Consider the following 18,640-nt stretch of genomic DNA (forward strand, 5'->3'; position numbering starts at 1 on the left):
AGTAAATACTCTGTCCCCTAGGCAACATCCGCGTGCTGTGCCGCGTAAAGCCAGTGCTGAAAGAGGACCAACACGAGGAGGGCCAATCCGTGGTGGTCACCACAGACCCTGACAACGAGTCCTCTTTGAGCGTGTTGAGTAAAGGGAAGGGTCGCACTTTTGAGCTGGACAAGGTCTTCCATCCTCAGGCGGCACAGGAAGAGGTCAAACCAACTAAACAACACAGACGTGGAGAAGGAATTGTTTGGAAAGCTGTAATGTAATTTACATTTTGCCGTCTTTCAGGTCTTTCAAGAGATTGAGCCGCTTGTGACCTCGTGCATCGATGGCTACCATGTTTGCATATTTGCATATGGACAGACTGGTTCTGGGAAAACATATACAATGGAGGTAATGATGTTGTAGGTTCTATATGAAAGCTTGTTCACTTTTTTTCACTGCGTTATTGTACGAGAGGTCACTGACCTTTTTGGAACTGATTAATGTGAAAACTTACCAAAAAACAAATTTGATCAAATGACCTTCAATTATGATTCATCTAGGTGAGTACACTGACATATTAATGTTTATTCACAATAATTATTAACAATCGTAGATACCGTATTTTTCGGGCTATAGGTCGCTCTGGACTATAAATCCCATTTTGGGGTGAAAATTATAATTGAGACCAAGATCAGTAGAGCTCGGACTCTCATCTATAATCCCAGTTCCCCGAGTTGTGTTGACGGCAGCGAACGAGTACTGTTTTGGATTCGAAATTTCTATTTCTAACTACGGAAAACTTTAAAAAATAAAATAAATTTATGGATTTAACTAGAATATTCCGTGTCACATTGTGGCCAAAGGTAGAATTGCTGTAAATAATCCATCCTTGTTGTGGTGGATGTCGCTTGCTAAAGAAGGTGACGGTCACCAAAAGTATTTGTTTGTACTAGGGATAGGTCGATTATCATTCGGGCCGATATTTGGCATTTTGATAAAAATCAGCATCGGCCTTTTTATGAATCTGAAGGGCCGATAAGGCTGGTATCACTGAGCGGTGAATGCTTGCGAACGTAGCAAAATTTCGGGTTTTCATCAGGATTTGTAAAATGTTCACAGTTTTTACTTGTCGCAAAGACATTTTCAACATGTTCAGACATTTTCTTACTCCTGCGTAGATCTTTTAAAGCCTTTTTCGAACCTTGATGAAAACCCCAAATTAGCTACATTCACATGCATTTGTCGCTCAGTGTGATACAGGAAACTTTTCATTTATGGCTTTATTTACATTTCCACTACATAAAAAAAATGATGCTGACACTGGGAATTCCCTACACTTTATTTTTTTAAATTATATATAAAAATTTTTTTAAAGAAATTATATTGAAATTTTAGAAACAGTAGAAAACTTAAGGGAACTATGTACTTGCTTCGTTTTTAATTTAGCTTAACAGATGCTGATAAACCAGGAAGCTCCCTGCAAATTTTCTTAGAATTTTTAAACAAAGCTGTCAATTCTTTATACGTTCAAAATGAAAAGAAAAAGTACTTTAAAAAAACAAATTCTGACGCTAATATTTTCTCTTTTACTACAAATGAATATCGGCTTGAAATACCGGTTATCGGTCTCCTTGACTTTTTTTTTTTCTAAAAAAAAAAAGGTCTCCTTGACTTGACTAATAATCGGTATCGGCCTTGAAAAAAACATATCGGTCTATCACCAGTTTGTACCAATGGAAAGACCTTGTGGTCATCTACAACCATCTGCAATATCAACATATTCAGTCAAATCAACATTGGCTGTGTTTGTTTTGCTATTTAGGGCAGTGTGGAGAACCCTGGCATCAACCAGAGGGCCCTGAAACATCTCTTTAGCGAAATAGAGGAGCGGAAGGACATGTGGTCTTACACCGTCACTGTCAGTTCTGTGGAGATCTACAACGAGGTGCTAAGGTACAAATCCAGAGCAAAGCACAATGATAGGATTACAACTGTCGGTTAATTGATATATTTGAACATTTTAGAGATCTACTGAGTAAGGACGGGGAGAAACTGGACATCAAAATCAACCCGGACGGAACAGGACAGCTGCACGTGCCGGGCCTCAGGGTCATCGAGGTTAAGAGCTTTCAGCATATCAAGAAGGTGACAAATGTTTTTACTGCTACTCTTCGGTATGATAAAGCACCCTGCAGTATATATAACAATACTCCATTTATTTGTTTTCAGATTTTAGTCATGGCCCGCAGGAACAGGATCACATTTGGCACTCAGATGAACCAGCACAGTTCACGCTCTCACGCTCTGCTCTGCATCACCGTTCAGGGCACCGACCTCGCCACCGGCTCCAAAACCACCGGTCAGTCGCACAGGCATCAATATTTCAACATCTTTTGTGGAAATACGTGCTCTATAATTAATAAGATTCGACATTTCTAAGGTCATTTCAGCATCACTGACATTTTCTTTTTCTTGCCCTAAGGCAAGTTGAACCTTGTTGACCTAGCGGGATCGGAGAGAGTATGGAAGTCGGGTGCAGAGGGCGAAAGGCTGAAGGAGGCCCAAAATATAAACCGCTCCCTGTTGGCCCTCGGGGACGTCATCCAGGCTCTGAGAGCTCGACAGACGCACATCCCGTTCAGGAACTCTCGCCTTACGTACTTGTTGCAGGACTCGCTAGGGAAAGGCAGCAAGACGGCCATGGTGGTGCAGGTAGGACTGCGACGGATTTGGAATTCACTACTATGGTTTTTGTGTTGGGTAACATGGCGGCCTTAGTGGTTAGCTAGCACGTTTGCCTCACAGTCAAAAGGTCCTGGCTTTGAATCTCACATCTTAGTGTGGATTTAGCAGGTTCTCTCTGGCTTTCTCTCACATTCCCAAAACATACATGTTAAGTCCGTAATGACTTTTTTTGTCAATAGGGCCACATTTCGAAAAATCTTTTTTTTTTCTAACCGGTACTTTAATTTATCAAGGAAATAAAGCGTACCAAAATTAGCCAATCAAGCAATTTCATATTGTTTAATATATTACTGTACACTGATTTTTTTTTATCTGCTATTTGAACCGCTTTCTATAAATTGTAGGATTTTACAAGATTTTGTGGTGGTTGAGGCCCTGTAACCCACTAGACTAGAAAGAAGAAAATATCAGCCCCAGCGCTAAACAGCAGCCCAAACCCATCTCCACTTTTAGAAGCAAAACAGGAACAATATTTCATAAGCTGACCATTGTAAAATTGCATCATCTTTATATACCGCATTGTTATGAGAAATGTTACTTGTTGCAAATAGTTAATCTGCATACAAAATAGGGGTGTCAAAATTAGTGCGTTCATTTTGAGTTAATTTAAAGTTCCTTTAATGCCACTCATTTTTTAACACGCGATTTAACTTACTTGGAAAGCCTGTGCTGGGGGAATTCCAGTCGCAATGCAGCAGACACGTCCACGTCAAAATTTAGCAGTAATAATTTTTTTAATAATGCATATATTTGTGGAGACTGGGGTCAAGTTGTATTTTACAGTTTTAAAAATTTGCAGAATTTCACAACTTACTTCATATTAAAGTAAATACAGAAAAATGCACCGAGCTGTCAACAATGTCTTACAAATGCAATAATGCCATCTAGTGGCATTAAAATGACCTCAACACAAATCAATATCACTCATCTTTTTAATGTTAACTCAAATGTATGCATTATGAAATTACTTTTTCACTGACTAAAAGATGCAGCCATTTTTCTACAAGATTAAAAAAAATCCACTTTTATGTTAACAAGAGTATGAAAACTTTATATTTTATTGTACATTTAGAACAGATATAAAATTTGCGATTAATCGTGAGCTACCGTAAATATTGAAGTCATGCGATTAATTACGAATACAATTTTTAATCGTCCGACCCCACTAATATAAAACAAATTTATTAGTATATGCTGCGGGCTGCTTTAAAATGGATGGTGGGCCATAATTGGCCTACGGGCCATAGTTTGGACACCACTGCTCCAAATTGCCCAAAGAGCTGAATGTGAGTATGAATGACTGTCTATAAGTGTACTACCTTGAAAAATAATCACCTATTAAATCACAAGGGAGGCGGGGATGCAATTATTTTTCAAAATGATTCAGCCCTAATCATAAACCTGATGAGGACAAGCGCGATAAAAAAAAAAAAAAAGGATGGATGAATTGTAGGAATGTCAACAAAGGGTTACAAATTCCTTCATACACTCACTTGAAATCTAGCACTTTGACCCTGATTTTTCCTTCTCTTCCAAAGGTGTCTGCTCTGGAGAGCAACGTAGGCGAAACACTCTGCTCGCTGAAGTTTGCTCAGAGGGTGTGCAAGGTAGAGCTCGGCCCCGCAGCCAGGAAGATCGAATCTGGCGGCGGGCAGTGCGACTGAACCAAGCGACGTCCCGTAGCCACACAAACACAGTTACATCGTTACCTTACAATAGCAACCAACAGCTATCCTGCTCAAGGGCTAACTAAATCTGTCAAGGTTAGACATTAACGACACAGACAGACAAGTGAGCACCCTTCGCCGGCATCGAGCACATGCAGGAATATTTATACCTTCACTCCCGAGTGCCAAAGCAACGTCTGCCTCCACCACGTTTGATTCTATGCTTCCTTGAGCCACTGTTCTCTCACTTTTCCTTTAGAAGAAATAGAAAATTCAGGATCTTCTTACCGATCATCAGCGTTTAGAGCAGCATCAGCATTTGCTTACCACTCCCACAAACACGTCATCTTGTGATGTTTTGACTGATTTTTCTAAACGTAGTATATCGTCAAACATGTTACGTAATGACACTTAATTGACATATTTACAGAACTGTAGTTTATGTGTAATCCGATGGGAGTGACTGAATGCTTTGCTTCTCTTTAGAGCCTTATCTTTTTACCCTAAGGCAGTCAAGCGTGCAGGTGGCCTTGTATCGTCGTGATTAGTGCAATATGCGCCTAAGGAGATGGTTTGGGCCTATGTGGATAATAAATGCACTTTATGGTTAAAGAAAAGGATGCTGTTATATCTGAGTAGGATGCTGAGGTGCTGGCAATAGATATCACTAGTGAATGTCATACCAAAAAAAAAAAAATGTTTCTGTTGTATTTCCCATCAGTTCCAGTACATCACCACTCCTTTGAATCAAAGCTCTTTGATTCACTTGTAGCAAACCATCAATGTAATGCTCCATAGTGGTCACTTAGAGATGGATAGTTTTCCTAATAAATATGTATTTAAGAAGTGTATGGATGCTGAATGACCCAATAAAACACAGGGATTTGAAAAACATAAGATGTACTTTACTTCTATTTAAAATGTGATCATACAAAAGAAAATCTGAAAGGTTGGAATGGTTGCTTACAAATCAACCACAGATTGTAGCATTGGATTGGCATGATACAAAAAAAACACAAGGCAAGACTGGACAAAGTTTTCAGCACACACCTCTGACAAACTATTCCCAGAATTGGACGCCTGCCCTGTGATATCCCGTATGGTTTTTCTTCTTTCAAATCTCCAAATCAGTCCGAGTCTTCCTGTTCTGCTTGCACCGCTCCCATCACATCGGCCAGCTCCTCCTCGCTGCCTCGCAAACGATCGCCTGGACACCAGACGCAGATACATATTGTTCACATGTCAGAAGATACTAAACAAAAAAGTGGGGGTCACAATAATACTAACGAATGAGTTCAGCGATGGCCCTTTGGGTTCTCCTTGACAGCTTCTCAAGTTTCTTTGCCACATCGCGCTTGAGATCCCTAAATTCAAAACCACATTGTCAGTCACAGACGATGATTCAAGTCAAATCATAAGTGAAAGGTTTTCGTACCAGTCTGGTTTTCTTGGAGCCAGATTAGCCAAATCCTGGGGGAAAAAAAATCACATTTAAAACGGTATTAAAAACCATTTGTGTGAATAAAATAAGGAATGAAGAAAAGAAAACGCACCACTTCTTCAATGATGGGCTCTGGATTAGCTGCCTTTAACTGGTCCATGACTTTATCCTCCACTGGAAATGAAGACAATATCATTATTATTATTATTATGAATGTTATGTGATAATATGATGTGGTCATAATCATTCAATCAGAAACTGCTTCTGGATAAACGAACAAAGTTTTGGAAAGTCTTGCAGTAATTGTTAAAGTTGGATGTTGCCTATAACGTTGGTCCACTAATGAGTTGCCAACAGCAGTAGCACTTCAAAAACTGCCAAAGTCTGAGCATAATTTAGAAAAATGAAGATTCCACACAAACCTGATGCTGGTTTGGCTTTGGGGACCTGCCTCTCTTTTAGCTCGGCATCCTCTGGAGTGTAGTTTCTCAACTTCAGATCCCTGAGCAGAAATAGAAAGGTTAGAACATCTTCCACTGAATATATCAGCCTGAAGTAAATTTGAGAGTAGACGAGATCATCATTATTTACTTTATTAGTAATTTATTTATTTTGGGGCAATGTGCGGTGAGATTTTCCTGATGTAAAATATATGCCTTGGCTCAATAAAGGTTGGCAAATTTATACTAACTAGAGCAGGGGGTCAGCAACCTTTACTGTCAAAAGAGCCATTTTAGGCCCAATAAATAACAAAAAAAAATCTGTCTGGAGCCACACAAATTTTGAACATTGTGAGGAGCGAGTATGGACATATGGCCCCAAAAAATTTTGCCTCTTCTTTTTTTGGGACATTTTTGGCAATTTTATGGACATTTTATGGTAATTTGGGGGATTTCTTCTTTTGTTTTTGGACACTTTACAGTTACTTTTTAAACGTTTTATTTCCTTACTTTTTAAAATATATTTATTGACTTTTTTGACAATTTTGTGTACATTATATGATCATTTTTTGTTTTAAGACATTTTATAGTTACATTTTGAACGTTTTTCTTTTATTATATATAATGAATTTGCTGACCTTTTTTTGGACGATTCCATATTTGATGTCAATTTTCTGCCTTTGGTTTTTGGACATCTTATGGTTAGTGTTTGAACTTTTTTTCCTGCCTTTTTAAAAATAAAATAAATTTTTTTGATAAATTAGATGGTAATTTTCTGCTCTTTTTGGACATTTTATGGTCACTTTGTGTTTTGTTTTTTAAAACATTTTCATCTACCTTTCATCTCTTTTACTGACGTACAAATTTGGATTCTGACATTTTTTGAATTTCTAAATTATTCATTGTTTTTTTTAAATATAAATCGTTAATTCATTCAAAGAATATTTTACCCTAAAAAAATTTAAATAATGAAAAAAATAAATATTAATTTTTATTTTTTTAGATATTGTCAGTGAACTAAAGAGCCTCATGTGGCTCCAAAGCCACAGGTTGCAGGCCCCTGAACTAGAGCATACAAATTGTAACCTCCATGCTTCCAGTAGGGGGTAGTGTGGGCTTTAGGCAAAAGTGACTTTTAAAAAAGACCATCTGCATCCCTGTATGACCGCCTGTTGATTGACTGAAGGCTGGGGAATAAAGTCGCCCTTTTTCCCCTCCCTGTGAACCCGTCTAGTTAACGCGTCCCACCTGCTCCCGGGCACAGAGAACAACCGGCCGAGGAATGCCGTCCTTGACATTCTAATTACTTTCATCATGTCTCTTCATAGAGGAATTCTTGGCAGACTCCGCTCGGCGACCACACAGGGTCCGGGAGCTATGAAGGTAAACTGCCGTCTGGCCATGTGTGGAACAAGAAGAGAGTTCTCTGTGACCAAGCTAGCGGGGGCACGTAGCTGACAACCACACCCCCACCCACCCATCCAACGCCCTCCGCCCCTTTTGCAGCCAACAGACAGACGCGTGCCTTGTATGGCTATAGGCAGGGATGCTGGTCATGTTCGCCACTCTTACTTTTCTCCTTGCATTTTAAGTCTCTGATGAAGGCAATTTAGCGAAACAATCTGTTTCGCACACATGCATGATGTATTGTATTGTCAATTCAATTTAGGAACAACACAAATTTGGAGGGAACATTTGCTTCAAAAAGTACTTGTGGGGTTGAAAAGTCACTCCAAAACACAACCAAAAATGTTGTCATTTGTTTGTTTTTTAACAAAGAAAATAGCACTCTATAAAATTGTACTAAATGAAAATGGTGATGAGTGATAACATAATTAAATAAAATGTGAATAATGTAACAATTTTTGGCATATTTTTTGGACATCGAGCTGCTCTTACTGGCCATCTGAGGCAATATAAAGCAGACACAGAGACACACATGAAGTGTGAACATTAATAATTTTCCCCAAAGGATAAGAATATACAGTATGCGCCTGAAAATTATTGTTCAATTAATGTTAAGGGATTTTTTCAATGAAATGTAAAAAAAATTAAATTTGGAATATATTTTCTGCCAATATAAAAAGCACAAATCTATTTATCATTAAGTAGGCACACTTTTTTGAGCCTCGAGTTTGACCATCCACAAGTCACAAATTGATCTTTTTCGGCCCTCTCTGTCAAGGTTGCTCAATTGACATTGTTTGCTTTGCTATAGAAAATATGAACAAAATAAAAGCTGACAAGGAATCCTGGAATGGATTGTGTACAGCCTTCGAAGTCCCACTTGAACAAATGTTAGTACAAAGTCTGACCTTTATAGCAGCTGTTAAACAAAACGGTCGCAAGTTTGGAAAATGTTTTAAGAATTAACTTCAATACAAGATATCTGCAACAAATACCAACTGTCTAAATATTTATTCCAGTCAAAAAGAAACACTGCCCTCCTTAAAACAGTGACAATTCTTTTCGTCATAGTCTCCTTGAAAAGGAACATTTTGTACATTGTGGCATGAAAAAAAGTCAATAATCATAATGTTGAAATGCAGATGAGCAGCAAGTTTATAAAATGTTTTAGCCAATTCATCGAGTAATCAACGGATTAATCAATGATTAAAGTCAACGTTAGTTGCAGCCTAACATGCAACATCTTAATCTTCTGTTTTATTGTTGTTTAGATAAGATTTAAAATTATTTTAATCCCTCCCTAAGGCTGCTTTTTGTTTTTGTTTAGACTGGTATATTAATATTACAAGTTTGTGTGCGAGTATTGCTGCTGACTGAGACACTTTAATTTCCTTCACAAAATGAAAAATGACATCAATCTGTCTATTGCTGGAATTTACCTTGTGGTTAATAAAGTAGCTCGCTATCTATACAAAATCTACCCACTGCACTCAGTAGCACAACCATTAACCTTTTAAGTTTTTTTTTTTTTTTTTTTCGCAACAAGCATGTTGTCTGTGTGGCTCTTCAACATTAGTTGGGCAAAGTGATACCTCATTAAATTTTTAACATGTGAAACATTACACACTCAGTCAAAAATGGGTGTTAAGTTCGTGAATTGCATAAAACAATTACGTGAAGTATGAGTTTTATTTTCTGCCCTGTTAATTGTCATTCGTAAAAGGCCGCAGTATAATTCTGCTGAGAGATTTATTCAGTTGGACCGGGGGAAATACAGTGGCACTCCCTTGGTGCTACATTGCAGTCATTAAATATAAACAATGGAAAGGGCCTTGCAGGACAGGAAAGATGGCTGCTTGTGCATACCAAATGACACCAAGCTGCAGGATATTTGAGCAGCTAATAACACGAGGATGTGATAGTAGCCAGAGTAAACAGAGTTCAATGAATCACCAATAATAAGTGTCAAGATGAGTAGCAGATAAATGTTGTGGTGTTCCGTCAGGCAGGTTTCACTTCAAGAAACAAACAATAGACCTTCAAAGGCACAAACAAATTTATATGACAAACTAACTTGTGTCTCGACTCTGGCGTTTCCTCTTCCAATGAAGCTTTTTTATGCTCTGGCTCACTGTCATCCTGCTCTTGCCCCTGTTGGAACAAAACATTTGAAGGTTGCAATTACAACATGAGCATAACAAAAATGTTAATAATGCAATTTTAAGAATAATGATAACAATATGAAGGCGTGTTAGGGGCTCACTGACAAAAAAGCCCGTAGGCCTAGTAAAAAAAAAAAAACATCACCAATGATGGCACATTTTTTCCTGGGAAATGCTGTAAAACATTTAAAAATTGACCGAAATAAAGTATATATTATGGGCTCACTGCAAGCAGAGCAACCAAAGCTAACGAACCGAACCACATTTGCAGCAACACTTCATCGATCACAATCACCAGACAAGTTGTGACAAAGTAAACAAGTAACAAGCCTGCACAAATCCTGGAAAAAGAAAAAACTGTAACAAAGGATATCAAATCCCACCCGATGTGCATTTTCCTGAAGACGCTTCCTCTCCTCATGCTACAACAATTCATAGCTCTGACTCACTCTTGAAGGGGAGTACAAAAGGAAAGCAAGGAATGTCAACAGTGCTCCATCAAACTTGGCTTGCCAAGTCAGTTTGCTTCCATATTATATACCTCAACAATGGCATTTCGTGTTTACAGTGAACAAGCTCCACTACTACAGGAAGACAGTTATTCACAATAGAAACATTGTTATTTTAAAGCAATTAAATCACAGACAACAGCATGACAAGAGATGCACCAATACCACTTTTTCAGTTTGAGAATGTACAGCCAATACATATCAGGATAAGGATCAGGCTTTGACGATTCACACTCCTATTCACATCTATGGACAATTTAGATTCTTCAGTTATCCTAACATGGTTGTCTTTGTTATAAGGAAGGAAACTTGAGCATAACACATTTCACACTCACAATCTACATACAGACGAATGTAGAAATTAAAACAGGATGGTCTCTTAGACAAAATGGGACATGCACACTGAAGTTACTGGGAAGTGCAAGCTGAAGTAAAAATAATAATAATACGGTGCACTTCTTTTTTGCTGCCTTAAGGTTAAGTATTAATCTGTTTCAAAATGTCCTCTTAATTTTCACAAATGTTTCCGTAGCCGATACAACGCAGAAGAGATACTAGGCGAGTCGATGACGTCACAATTAGCATCAACGCTAAATCTTAACACAACGACGAAACCAATGCAGAATACGAGATTGTAGCTAATTCGCGGCGGGTTTCATTATAATATTTTACAAAAAATGTTCTTGTACATTACTCAATGTGACAGAAAAGTCCAGTAATATGTTTATGGCCGGTTAGCAGTCTTTTACCGGCTAGCTACAGGCTAGCATTGCTACACATGACTTCGCAACAAAATACTGTATCGATTATTTCTGAACACTTGTAACTTGCTGTCTGCCCGACTTGTAGCTATACTTACGTGGAACTGTTTATCTCTCAAAGCTTTCAATCTCTCTTTTCGCTTCAGGGCTTGTTCCTGCAGAGACCCGATCTTTTTTTCCATGTTGCTTTAGCCCCCACACGCCGCTCGGTAGTTCCTTAATCCATTAAAGAACCTACGTTAGGTTGGTGTAATCAACTGACGAGCAATCGATTGCATTGGTCTGCTCTGGTTGCACTGTACTTTTGTTTTTACTCACTCAAATACTGTCCAAATAACTTCATTTACTAGATAGATAGATAGATAGATAGATAGATAGATAGATAGATAGATAGATAGATAGATAGATAGATAGATAGATAGACAGTTTAATTAAATTGCAAATTAGTTTCTCTGTTTCTCTGGTTTGCCATAATGTCCCTTTATTGATAGATAATTCCTTACAAGAAAACATAAAAAATCTGATAAGTCCTTACGAGGAAACATCAAAAATCTTTGGAAAGTGGAGCTAATAATTACCATCAACTCAATTTTATTCATAAAGTTATTTAAAACAACCATTCGCTGCATACAAAGTGCTGTACATGGAGAACAAATCAGTCATGGAAAAAAAGACAGATAAAACAAAACACAAAGCAAATTACTTAATAAATATCATATGTATGTAAGTAAATAAGTAAATAAAACAAATAACAATTTAATAAGACAAGAAGCAGGCATGTGAATAAGGGGAAAAATCTATATAAATAAATTACTGTACAGTAATAACACAAAACACAGCAGGCATCATAAAACACAGCCTACATTTATATTGTGCACGTCAAGGGACCCAAGGAGACAGACATAATGGTGCTCCTTAAAATCTATGTGTTAGTGCGTGTATGTGTTTGTGTGTGTTTGCAGTCATGTTACAAAATGTATGCTTTGGTGAACATAAAGTGTTCAAGGAACGGCATGTATGCTGTTGGACTTGTTGATTGCTTTAATTGATTCAACTTTTTGCATACCATAATTGTAAACAAGAGCCGCATATAGGACAGAGAGGCGCTTTCCCACTGTCAAAAATGTAGGCCATAAGCATGGAAGTACTGCTGATCCAGTCTTCAGCAGTTCCGCGTACAGGTAATAGTGTGTAATCACTCAAACTTGGGTGGGGTTGAAGTTAGAGATGGCAAATACTGTACCCTAGTCTATTTGCAAATTGAGTTGTTTCACCTCATATCTGTTCAATTATTTATCAGTATAGCACCTGTTTCCTGATTTATTTATTAGCCATTAAAGTAACAACAATATGCTGTAGCTAGCACAAATAAGAGTTTATTATTAATTCAAGTAATTAATTAAATGTAGAGGCCACCAATGTTTATAAAGATGCTTAAACTGTCTGACCAAACACAGTAAAAATCAAATGAACAAAAAAGTACTGTGTACTCAATTTTTTGGGTGTACAGGATACAGAGGTGGGGTGTGGGGCGCAGGGCTGAGAACATTCTATGACTCAACTGTGGCATCAGGTCTCAGAGGGAGTGGTCTCAAGTATTGACAGTGTAAAGTGGACAGGCTGAAAAGAAAGACCAACTCTGTCCTGGTGTGTCTCCCCTAAACTCATTGCAGGTTGTGGGAGAAATTAGGATAGGGGCACTGCTACCTACTCCCAAAACACTCAGCAGCTCCTTAAGTGTTTTACTTTTAACTATTACTATTGCAGTCCGCATGTGCCTTTAATTTGCCACTAGATATAGTATTTGTTTTATCTAGTAGAGTATATCGTCCCGTTCCTGTATGTGTTGTCAGTCAACATTTTTTTCTTTTGCTCCTGAATATTTATTTGTACTGTAAATATGTTATTTGTTTGTATCCCCTTTTCTTTTTCTGGAGTGTGCAGCCACCCAAACCACTTAAAAAGAACAGCTCAATAAATTAAAATACTGTGTAAAAGTCCATTTCATTCTTAAATTAAATTAAAAAAGTGAAACATATATTATTCAGATTCATTAACACAGAGAAAATACTGTTCAGAGGGAAATATTACACTGTAGTCTAGTACATTAAATATAGAGTAATATATGAGTTTCACATTTATTTAAATTGACAATACTGAAATAAATTAAGATTTCCATTATGTTTTAATTCATAGAGATGTACCTACAGGTATACTTTTTCAATTAAATACTTTTTACTTGTGTAAATGTGAATACTTTTTCGGAACATCAAATAAATTGCGTAAGTAGAGTATTTAGGCACTTTTTTCACTTATAGTGTTCTGTTGTGAGTCACTGAGTAATTATCCTTGCATGGTGTAATATATAAGTATGAGGGAATTAATGAAGTGTTATTACGTGTATGTGTTTTTGCTACATTATGGGATCCATAATCCCGGTTAAAACATCATTGTGGGAACCAATTTATCCAGTCCAGACCTCTTTTTGGGGATAAAGACTAGGTTTTAGAGTTTAGGTTTGAATTGGATTTTGGTTGGGGTTAGGGTTAGGCAATCAGTTGTGATGGTTAGGGTAAGTATAGTAAGTATATTTTTTAGATACCCTATGTGTACTTTGGCATCTCTCTCTCTCTCTCTCTCTCTCTCTCTCTCTCTCTCTCTCTCTCTCTCTCTCTCTCTCTCTCTTCCCCCCCCCCCCCCCAACTCGGAAGCAGCCACTGTGCGAGACGCTCGCTCGCTTCTAAACGCGGACATGGGTGTTCCTCTCCACGCATTATTTCCACGCAATTTCTCTTCCTTGTTCGATATTAATCACACCGTGACCACGTCCACCACTTCGCCTGTTTGAGAAGAACTCGTGAGAAGTTTTTAAACCCGACCCACCCCCCGCCTGCCTGCACTTTTCGGAGGATTAATGAATTGAGGGCGAATGGGATAGGAATGGTTGACGGCAGGAGCGCGCCGCGTCCTGCTCCCGTGTGTTGGAAACGACTTGAAGCAGCTCCAGGCTCCTAGTTGACCATGTTGGTCTCTCCTGTGAGTTTTTAATTAAACGCAAACGGGAGTTAATGAGCAACCAGGAGCTTGGAGGAACAATGGCATCGAAGGAGAAGCTGTACGAGCTGTGGATGTTGTACTACACTAAGGTGAGTTACACCTGACGGAGACACCTGTTGTTGTTGTCGCTGCGCTATCATGCATATAGTTAACATTTATTTAAAAAAATAAACAAACAGGAAAACAGGTTAGTTTTGCTCCTCAGGTGCGCATTGACTCGTGTTTGTGACATAAACGGTAATAAGCGGAAGTAGGTCCTGTGTTTGCACGTTAGCTTCCACATTTCTAAATTAACAATGTGGCATATGTTGACTGTTTTGATGAGACTTTGAATATAGTTAAATGCAGTAATTGATTAGGATTTTGGTAGCAGGTTGACCCAGTATGCTGTTTTGTCTTAAACTTGATCTGTAACGCAGGTGTAACCTCGAACCGGCTATTTCCTGCTTCTTGCAGCAGTAGCCACACCCCCTTAATGTCACATGTCTGTAGTTAAGGTATTCAAATAGTGACTGTTTTATTGTTCAGGCACATAAATAGGTCAGTTTATTAGGTTCACAATACAGTACATACAGTACATCATGTAATCTTTACAAGGACAATAAGTCTGGACTGACACTCACATAAGTGATAAATGAAGTGATAATAAAATAGTTGTGAGGTTTGGCTTTTGAATGTCTCCTATAATTTTCTTGTGTGGAATATGCATGTTCTCCTTACGTGGGTTTTCTCCGAGCACCCCAGCTTCCTTCCACATTCCAAAAACATGCATGCTATGTTCATTGAAGACTCTAAATCAGTGGTTCGCAAGCTTTTTACACTACGTACCACTATCTTGACTAACACTGAAATGCAGTGGTGCAGAAGGTCATTTGACATGGCCACAACCTGTTGAAACACTGTTTTTTTTTTTTGTGTGGGGGGGGGGGGGGTAATAGTGGGTTTGAGGGGCCAGTATGAAAAGTGTGGGTGTCGAAAAAGTGGGGGTGGTTGCAACACCCACTTCCCCAATGCGTGTGACTCCTCTGACTGTTACAGCTACTACTAATAATAAATTGGTGTTATTCAGAGCTTTTCTAGACTTGAAAAGATGCACACACACAAAACAAAAAAACTACAGCTAAAATACACACATTTCTCTTCATAACAGTTAATAAGGGTAATTCAGTTTCATAAGCAAAAATGGTTTGTTCCACATTCTTCTGTATGACAAGGGCTGATTTGTGAATAGTATCACATTAATGGTACCCAAGTAAACACCAGCTACTTACAGATGTTATTGCTTGGGTTGACAACTTGACACTGTATAGAGCTGCTTTGTGCAGGGGTGGATCTATTCTGGCATGATACAGGGCCACGGGCCACTGCAAAACTCTGACAAATTATAAACTATTTGCCATATCGCATTTAACAGAAAGCTGCAATGTAGAAATAATAATATTTGAATTTTCTTTCTGGATTTGTTTTAGTGTGTTGAACACTCGGGCTGTGTTCGATTTCACTACTCTTTCAGCTTCTTTATGGCCATTTCAATCCACAGACCAAGATGACAGTTTTTAAGATTTTGTAAAAAAAAAAAAAATTGCTGCTTCATTGCATGTATCAAATTTGAGTTTATTTGTACAAAGTGCAGGTTGTAAAAAAAAAAAAAGAAGTCAAAAATGAAATTTGTATATATCCTCCATCAGCCAGCCTTTCTACAGCCAGAAGAGAACTGTCCACACAGTTAGCTGTGAATGTGAGTGTGAACGGTTATTTGTCTATATGTGACCTGCCATTGGCTGGCGACCAGTCTTAGGTGCAGCCCACCTCTTTCCATCTCTTCAATGTCAGCTGGGAGAGGCTGCAGCTCCCCTGTGACTCTAACTAGGACACGCTCTATGGAAAATGGATGGATGGATGATTGTGGTTGGAGTTGTGTAGAACTGCACTGCATCACAGTTGTCATAATGTTTAGCTTGTTAGTTACATAAGACAGGCAAAGTATGAGAAATGGCTCATGGTTTGATGCCACTGCAAACTACAGCCAAAATAGTAATCCTTGTTTAATTTCTCCCCATGTTGCCTCTTTGGTATCTTTCAGTTAAAAATGTATCGATAATCAACGGATCTTAGGATTTCATACATAAATGTATGCATTCATATTTAATAAATATATGTTTGTTACCAGACAAATTCAAAAAGTTGGGAAATGTATATGTGTGTGTATGTTATATTACTTTAGCATTTTTCCCCTTTAATTGTTTTATTTTACTTTTAATTGTAACCTCGTTTTAAAGAAATGATTTATTGCGAATGATAACATACAAAATATTAGTAAAATAAACACTTTTATATGTTAAACAATCAAATTATTTATTATTAAAAATAAAATATAAATAAATAAATACATAAAATAAAATAAAAATTTTAAAATTAAATAATTTGTCATTATTATTATTAATACTATTAAAACTAATTAATTATTAATTATTTTAAAACATTGTCTATCTGAATCTGTCCATTTCAAAACTCAAATGTGGCCAAAGTTGACCCATCCCTGATCCAAAATGATCTTCTTCTTTTTTTTTGTACAGTATAAAATCCTAAAAGTTGTGTGTAGAAATGTGAGCTCAAGTCTTTACAGTACACACAAACAAACTTACACTTTTTATGTTTACACTTCATTCATTCATGCATTCCACATTCATAGGTGCGTAGCGTACAACAGGAAACAATTACCATGAAAGATCCAAGACCTGATCTGGAACTGTTGAAATGAGTTGACGGTTTTGTGACATGTCTGTGTGTTCTATAGCCAACAGCGTCAGTTATCTTTCGAATTACAGTAGAATATCTCTTGTATCTCAATATTAGTCAAGTGTATGCTTGCCAGAAATGTAACATTATCATTGATAAATCATGTTTAATATGTCTGCTCATGGTAAAGTTACAACAGGATAAAGCAAAGCAAACAATACATGAAGATGTGTCATTTATCATACGTACCTGTATACTGTTTATATGATTGTTTACCATTCATGATTTGTTGTTATTTGTGAGTGCGACTTCAGGGTGTTGTAATGTTTCTCGGTGATGGGGATAAAACTAAAGTATTGCTATTTTGCATTCAGGACATGTCTTTTCTTGATGGGGAACGACAAATTGGCTGTGGATGATATTACTATTTAATGTGTTGGCAATCTGCTTCAATGCCTGAGGACAGAGGAAAACAAGATGAGACTCTTTTTTTTTTTTTTACCCAGTTATGATTAAATGGGGCAGCGGCTCCTCGTGTCGTATCGCAGCAGCGCTATCTGAAGTGTTGCTCTTTTGACAAGGACGATGCCTTGTCATACACAAGGACATTTTTTGGTGTTGCCAAACTGGGACTGAATTTAAGAGCAGACTTGATCGCTGCCTGTCAGGCCTGTCAAAGTCTGAAAGGGTACTCAAGTGGAATACGACAAGATTCAAGGAGCATTTGCCTCCTGTAGCATTTACTATCAAAGTGGTTCTTGTGGTCACTTTTGAACAGATCCCAACAGAAAGGCATGACCTCCAGCTCTTGGATAATTTGCATGTATGCTTTGGAAAGAGACATTTTTTTCCTTAATGTGGTTAATCTGAACATCTTTCCCCCCCCCATAGATTTTAGAATGAGGAATTAAATACCTTTCTAATTATTAACACTACATTTTATGGATAGCAATCAATTTATAGCTGAAGTTGAAGAAGACAACAAGAAACACAACCAACTTTAAATCCTCTAAGCCAGTGATTGTCAACTGGTGACAGCAATAAATTGCGTGTATTTGTACAGAGGCATGCATCGCACAGCACATATTAGGTAAAGCTAAAGGACACGAAACAAAAGCGTTTTCCGCATATTCCCGATTCGCTACTCGCGGCTCCACCTGTTTGCCGTTTTTGTGCCCAGGCCAAAGCGCTGTTTAATATAAAAGTATTGTCTGACTATTGCATTTTACACAAGTGACAATGGGAATTTGTGTTTTATTAAGAGGAACCAAGAATTACCGAGCACACAAAATGAAATTGATTATTTGAGGCAGTTACACATTCCATTCCCAGTGTAACACGGGAGTAACAATTCTGCGTCGACCAATTAACAGACTCTCGAGTGTTTGGCTCCACCCTTACACAAGCATTCGCTCAACCTCTCACATAGGCGCCCCCTTCAAATAAACACCTCATGCTCTTTGCAGTTGAGGAAATAAATGCCCTGGTCACGAGTTGAAGAAATTACATATGAGGTTGTGCAATTTTGCGCTGATCCAAATGGATATATATATATATATATATATATATATTTTTTTAACTCAGCGTCAATTGAGTGATTTTGCCTCCACGCAGTAGAAAGGCCCCCAGCTTTGAATCTCTGCATCCTCGTGTGATCGAAATGGAACATAATTGTGAGGTGAAAGGCAGCAGAGCCACTTGAGAGAACAATCATGCTCCTAAAGACTTTC

General features: G+C 37.9%; 3 protein-coding genes across 4 annotated transcripts in view; 2 read left to right on the forward strand and 1 right to left on the reverse strand.

The window, feature by feature from the left end:
• The window catches only part of LOC144058509 (kinesin-like protein KIFC3), a 14,849-nt gene extending 9,552 nt beyond the window's left edge, over window positions 1–5,297 (forward strand). The window contains exons 15-21 of the mRNA XM_077577010.1: window positions 22–203; window positions 286–390; window positions 1,805–1,935; window positions 2,007–2,127; window positions 2,212–2,341; window positions 2,465–2,694; window positions 4,266–5,297. Coding sequence (XP_077433136.1) covers window positions 22–203; window positions 286–390; window positions 1,805–1,935; window positions 2,007–2,127; window positions 2,212–2,341; window positions 2,465–2,694; window positions 4,266–4,391 — 1,025 coding nt within the window. The 3' untranslated portion in view covers window positions 4,392–5,297. The remainder of the gene's footprint in view (window positions 1–21; window positions 204–285; window positions 391–1,804; window positions 1,936–2,006; window positions 2,128–2,211; window positions 2,342–2,464; window positions 2,695–4,265) is intronic.
• On the reverse strand, window positions 5,278–11,342 carry ccdc12 (coiled-coil domain containing 12). The gene is made up of 7 exons (XM_077577014.1): window positions 11,213–11,342; window positions 9,757–9,833; window positions 6,258–6,337; window positions 5,948–6,009; window positions 5,830–5,864; window positions 5,682–5,758; window positions 5,278–5,601 (listed from the first exon to the last, which is right to left on the reverse strand). Exons 1-7 carry the CDS (start codon window positions 11,294–11,296, stop codon window positions 5,522–5,524), a joined length of 495 nt encoding a protein of 164 aa, XP_077433140.1. The 5' UTR covers window positions 11,297–11,342; the 3' UTR covers window positions 5,278–5,521.
• Window positions 11,343–13,847: 2,505 nt separating this feature from the next.
• The window catches only part of nbeal2 (neurobeachin-like 2), a 39,730-nt gene continuing 34,937 nt past the window's right edge, over window positions 13,848–18,640 (forward strand). For both annotated transcript variants that reach the window (XM_077575670.1, XM_077575672.1), the window contains exon 1: window positions 13,848–14,260. In XM_077575670.1, coding sequence (XP_077431796.1) covers window positions 14,183–14,260 — 78 coding nt within the window. In that variant the 5' untranslated portion in view covers window positions 13,848–14,182. The remainder of the gene's footprint in view (window positions 14,261–18,640) is intronic.

The sequence above is a fragment of the Vanacampus margaritifer genome, chromosome 9 (assembly GCF_051991255.1).
Source record: "Vanacampus margaritifer isolate UIUO_Vmar chromosome 9, RoL_Vmar_1.0, whole genome shotgun sequence".
NCBI lineage: Eukaryota > Metazoa > Chordata > Actinopteri > Syngnathiformes > Syngnathidae > Vanacampus > Vanacampus margaritifer.

What these genes read in the sequence shown, in the direction of transcription:
- ccdc12 (XM_077577014.1), bottom strand. Translation starts at nt 11,296, where the DNA reads ATGGAAAAAAAGATCGGGTCTCTGCAGGAACAAGCCCTGAAGCGAAAA. An exon ending in TGAGAGATAAACAGTTCCAC is followed by an intron (nt 9,834 to 11,212) that starts GTAAGTATAGCT and finishes TTGTTCCAACAG; the next exon opens with GGGCAAGAGCAGGATGACAG. An exon ending in GGCCATCGCTGAACTCATTC is followed by an intron (nt 5,602 to 5,681) that starts GTTAGTATTATT and finishes TCTGGTGTCCAG; the next exon opens with GCGATCGTTTGCGAGGCAGC.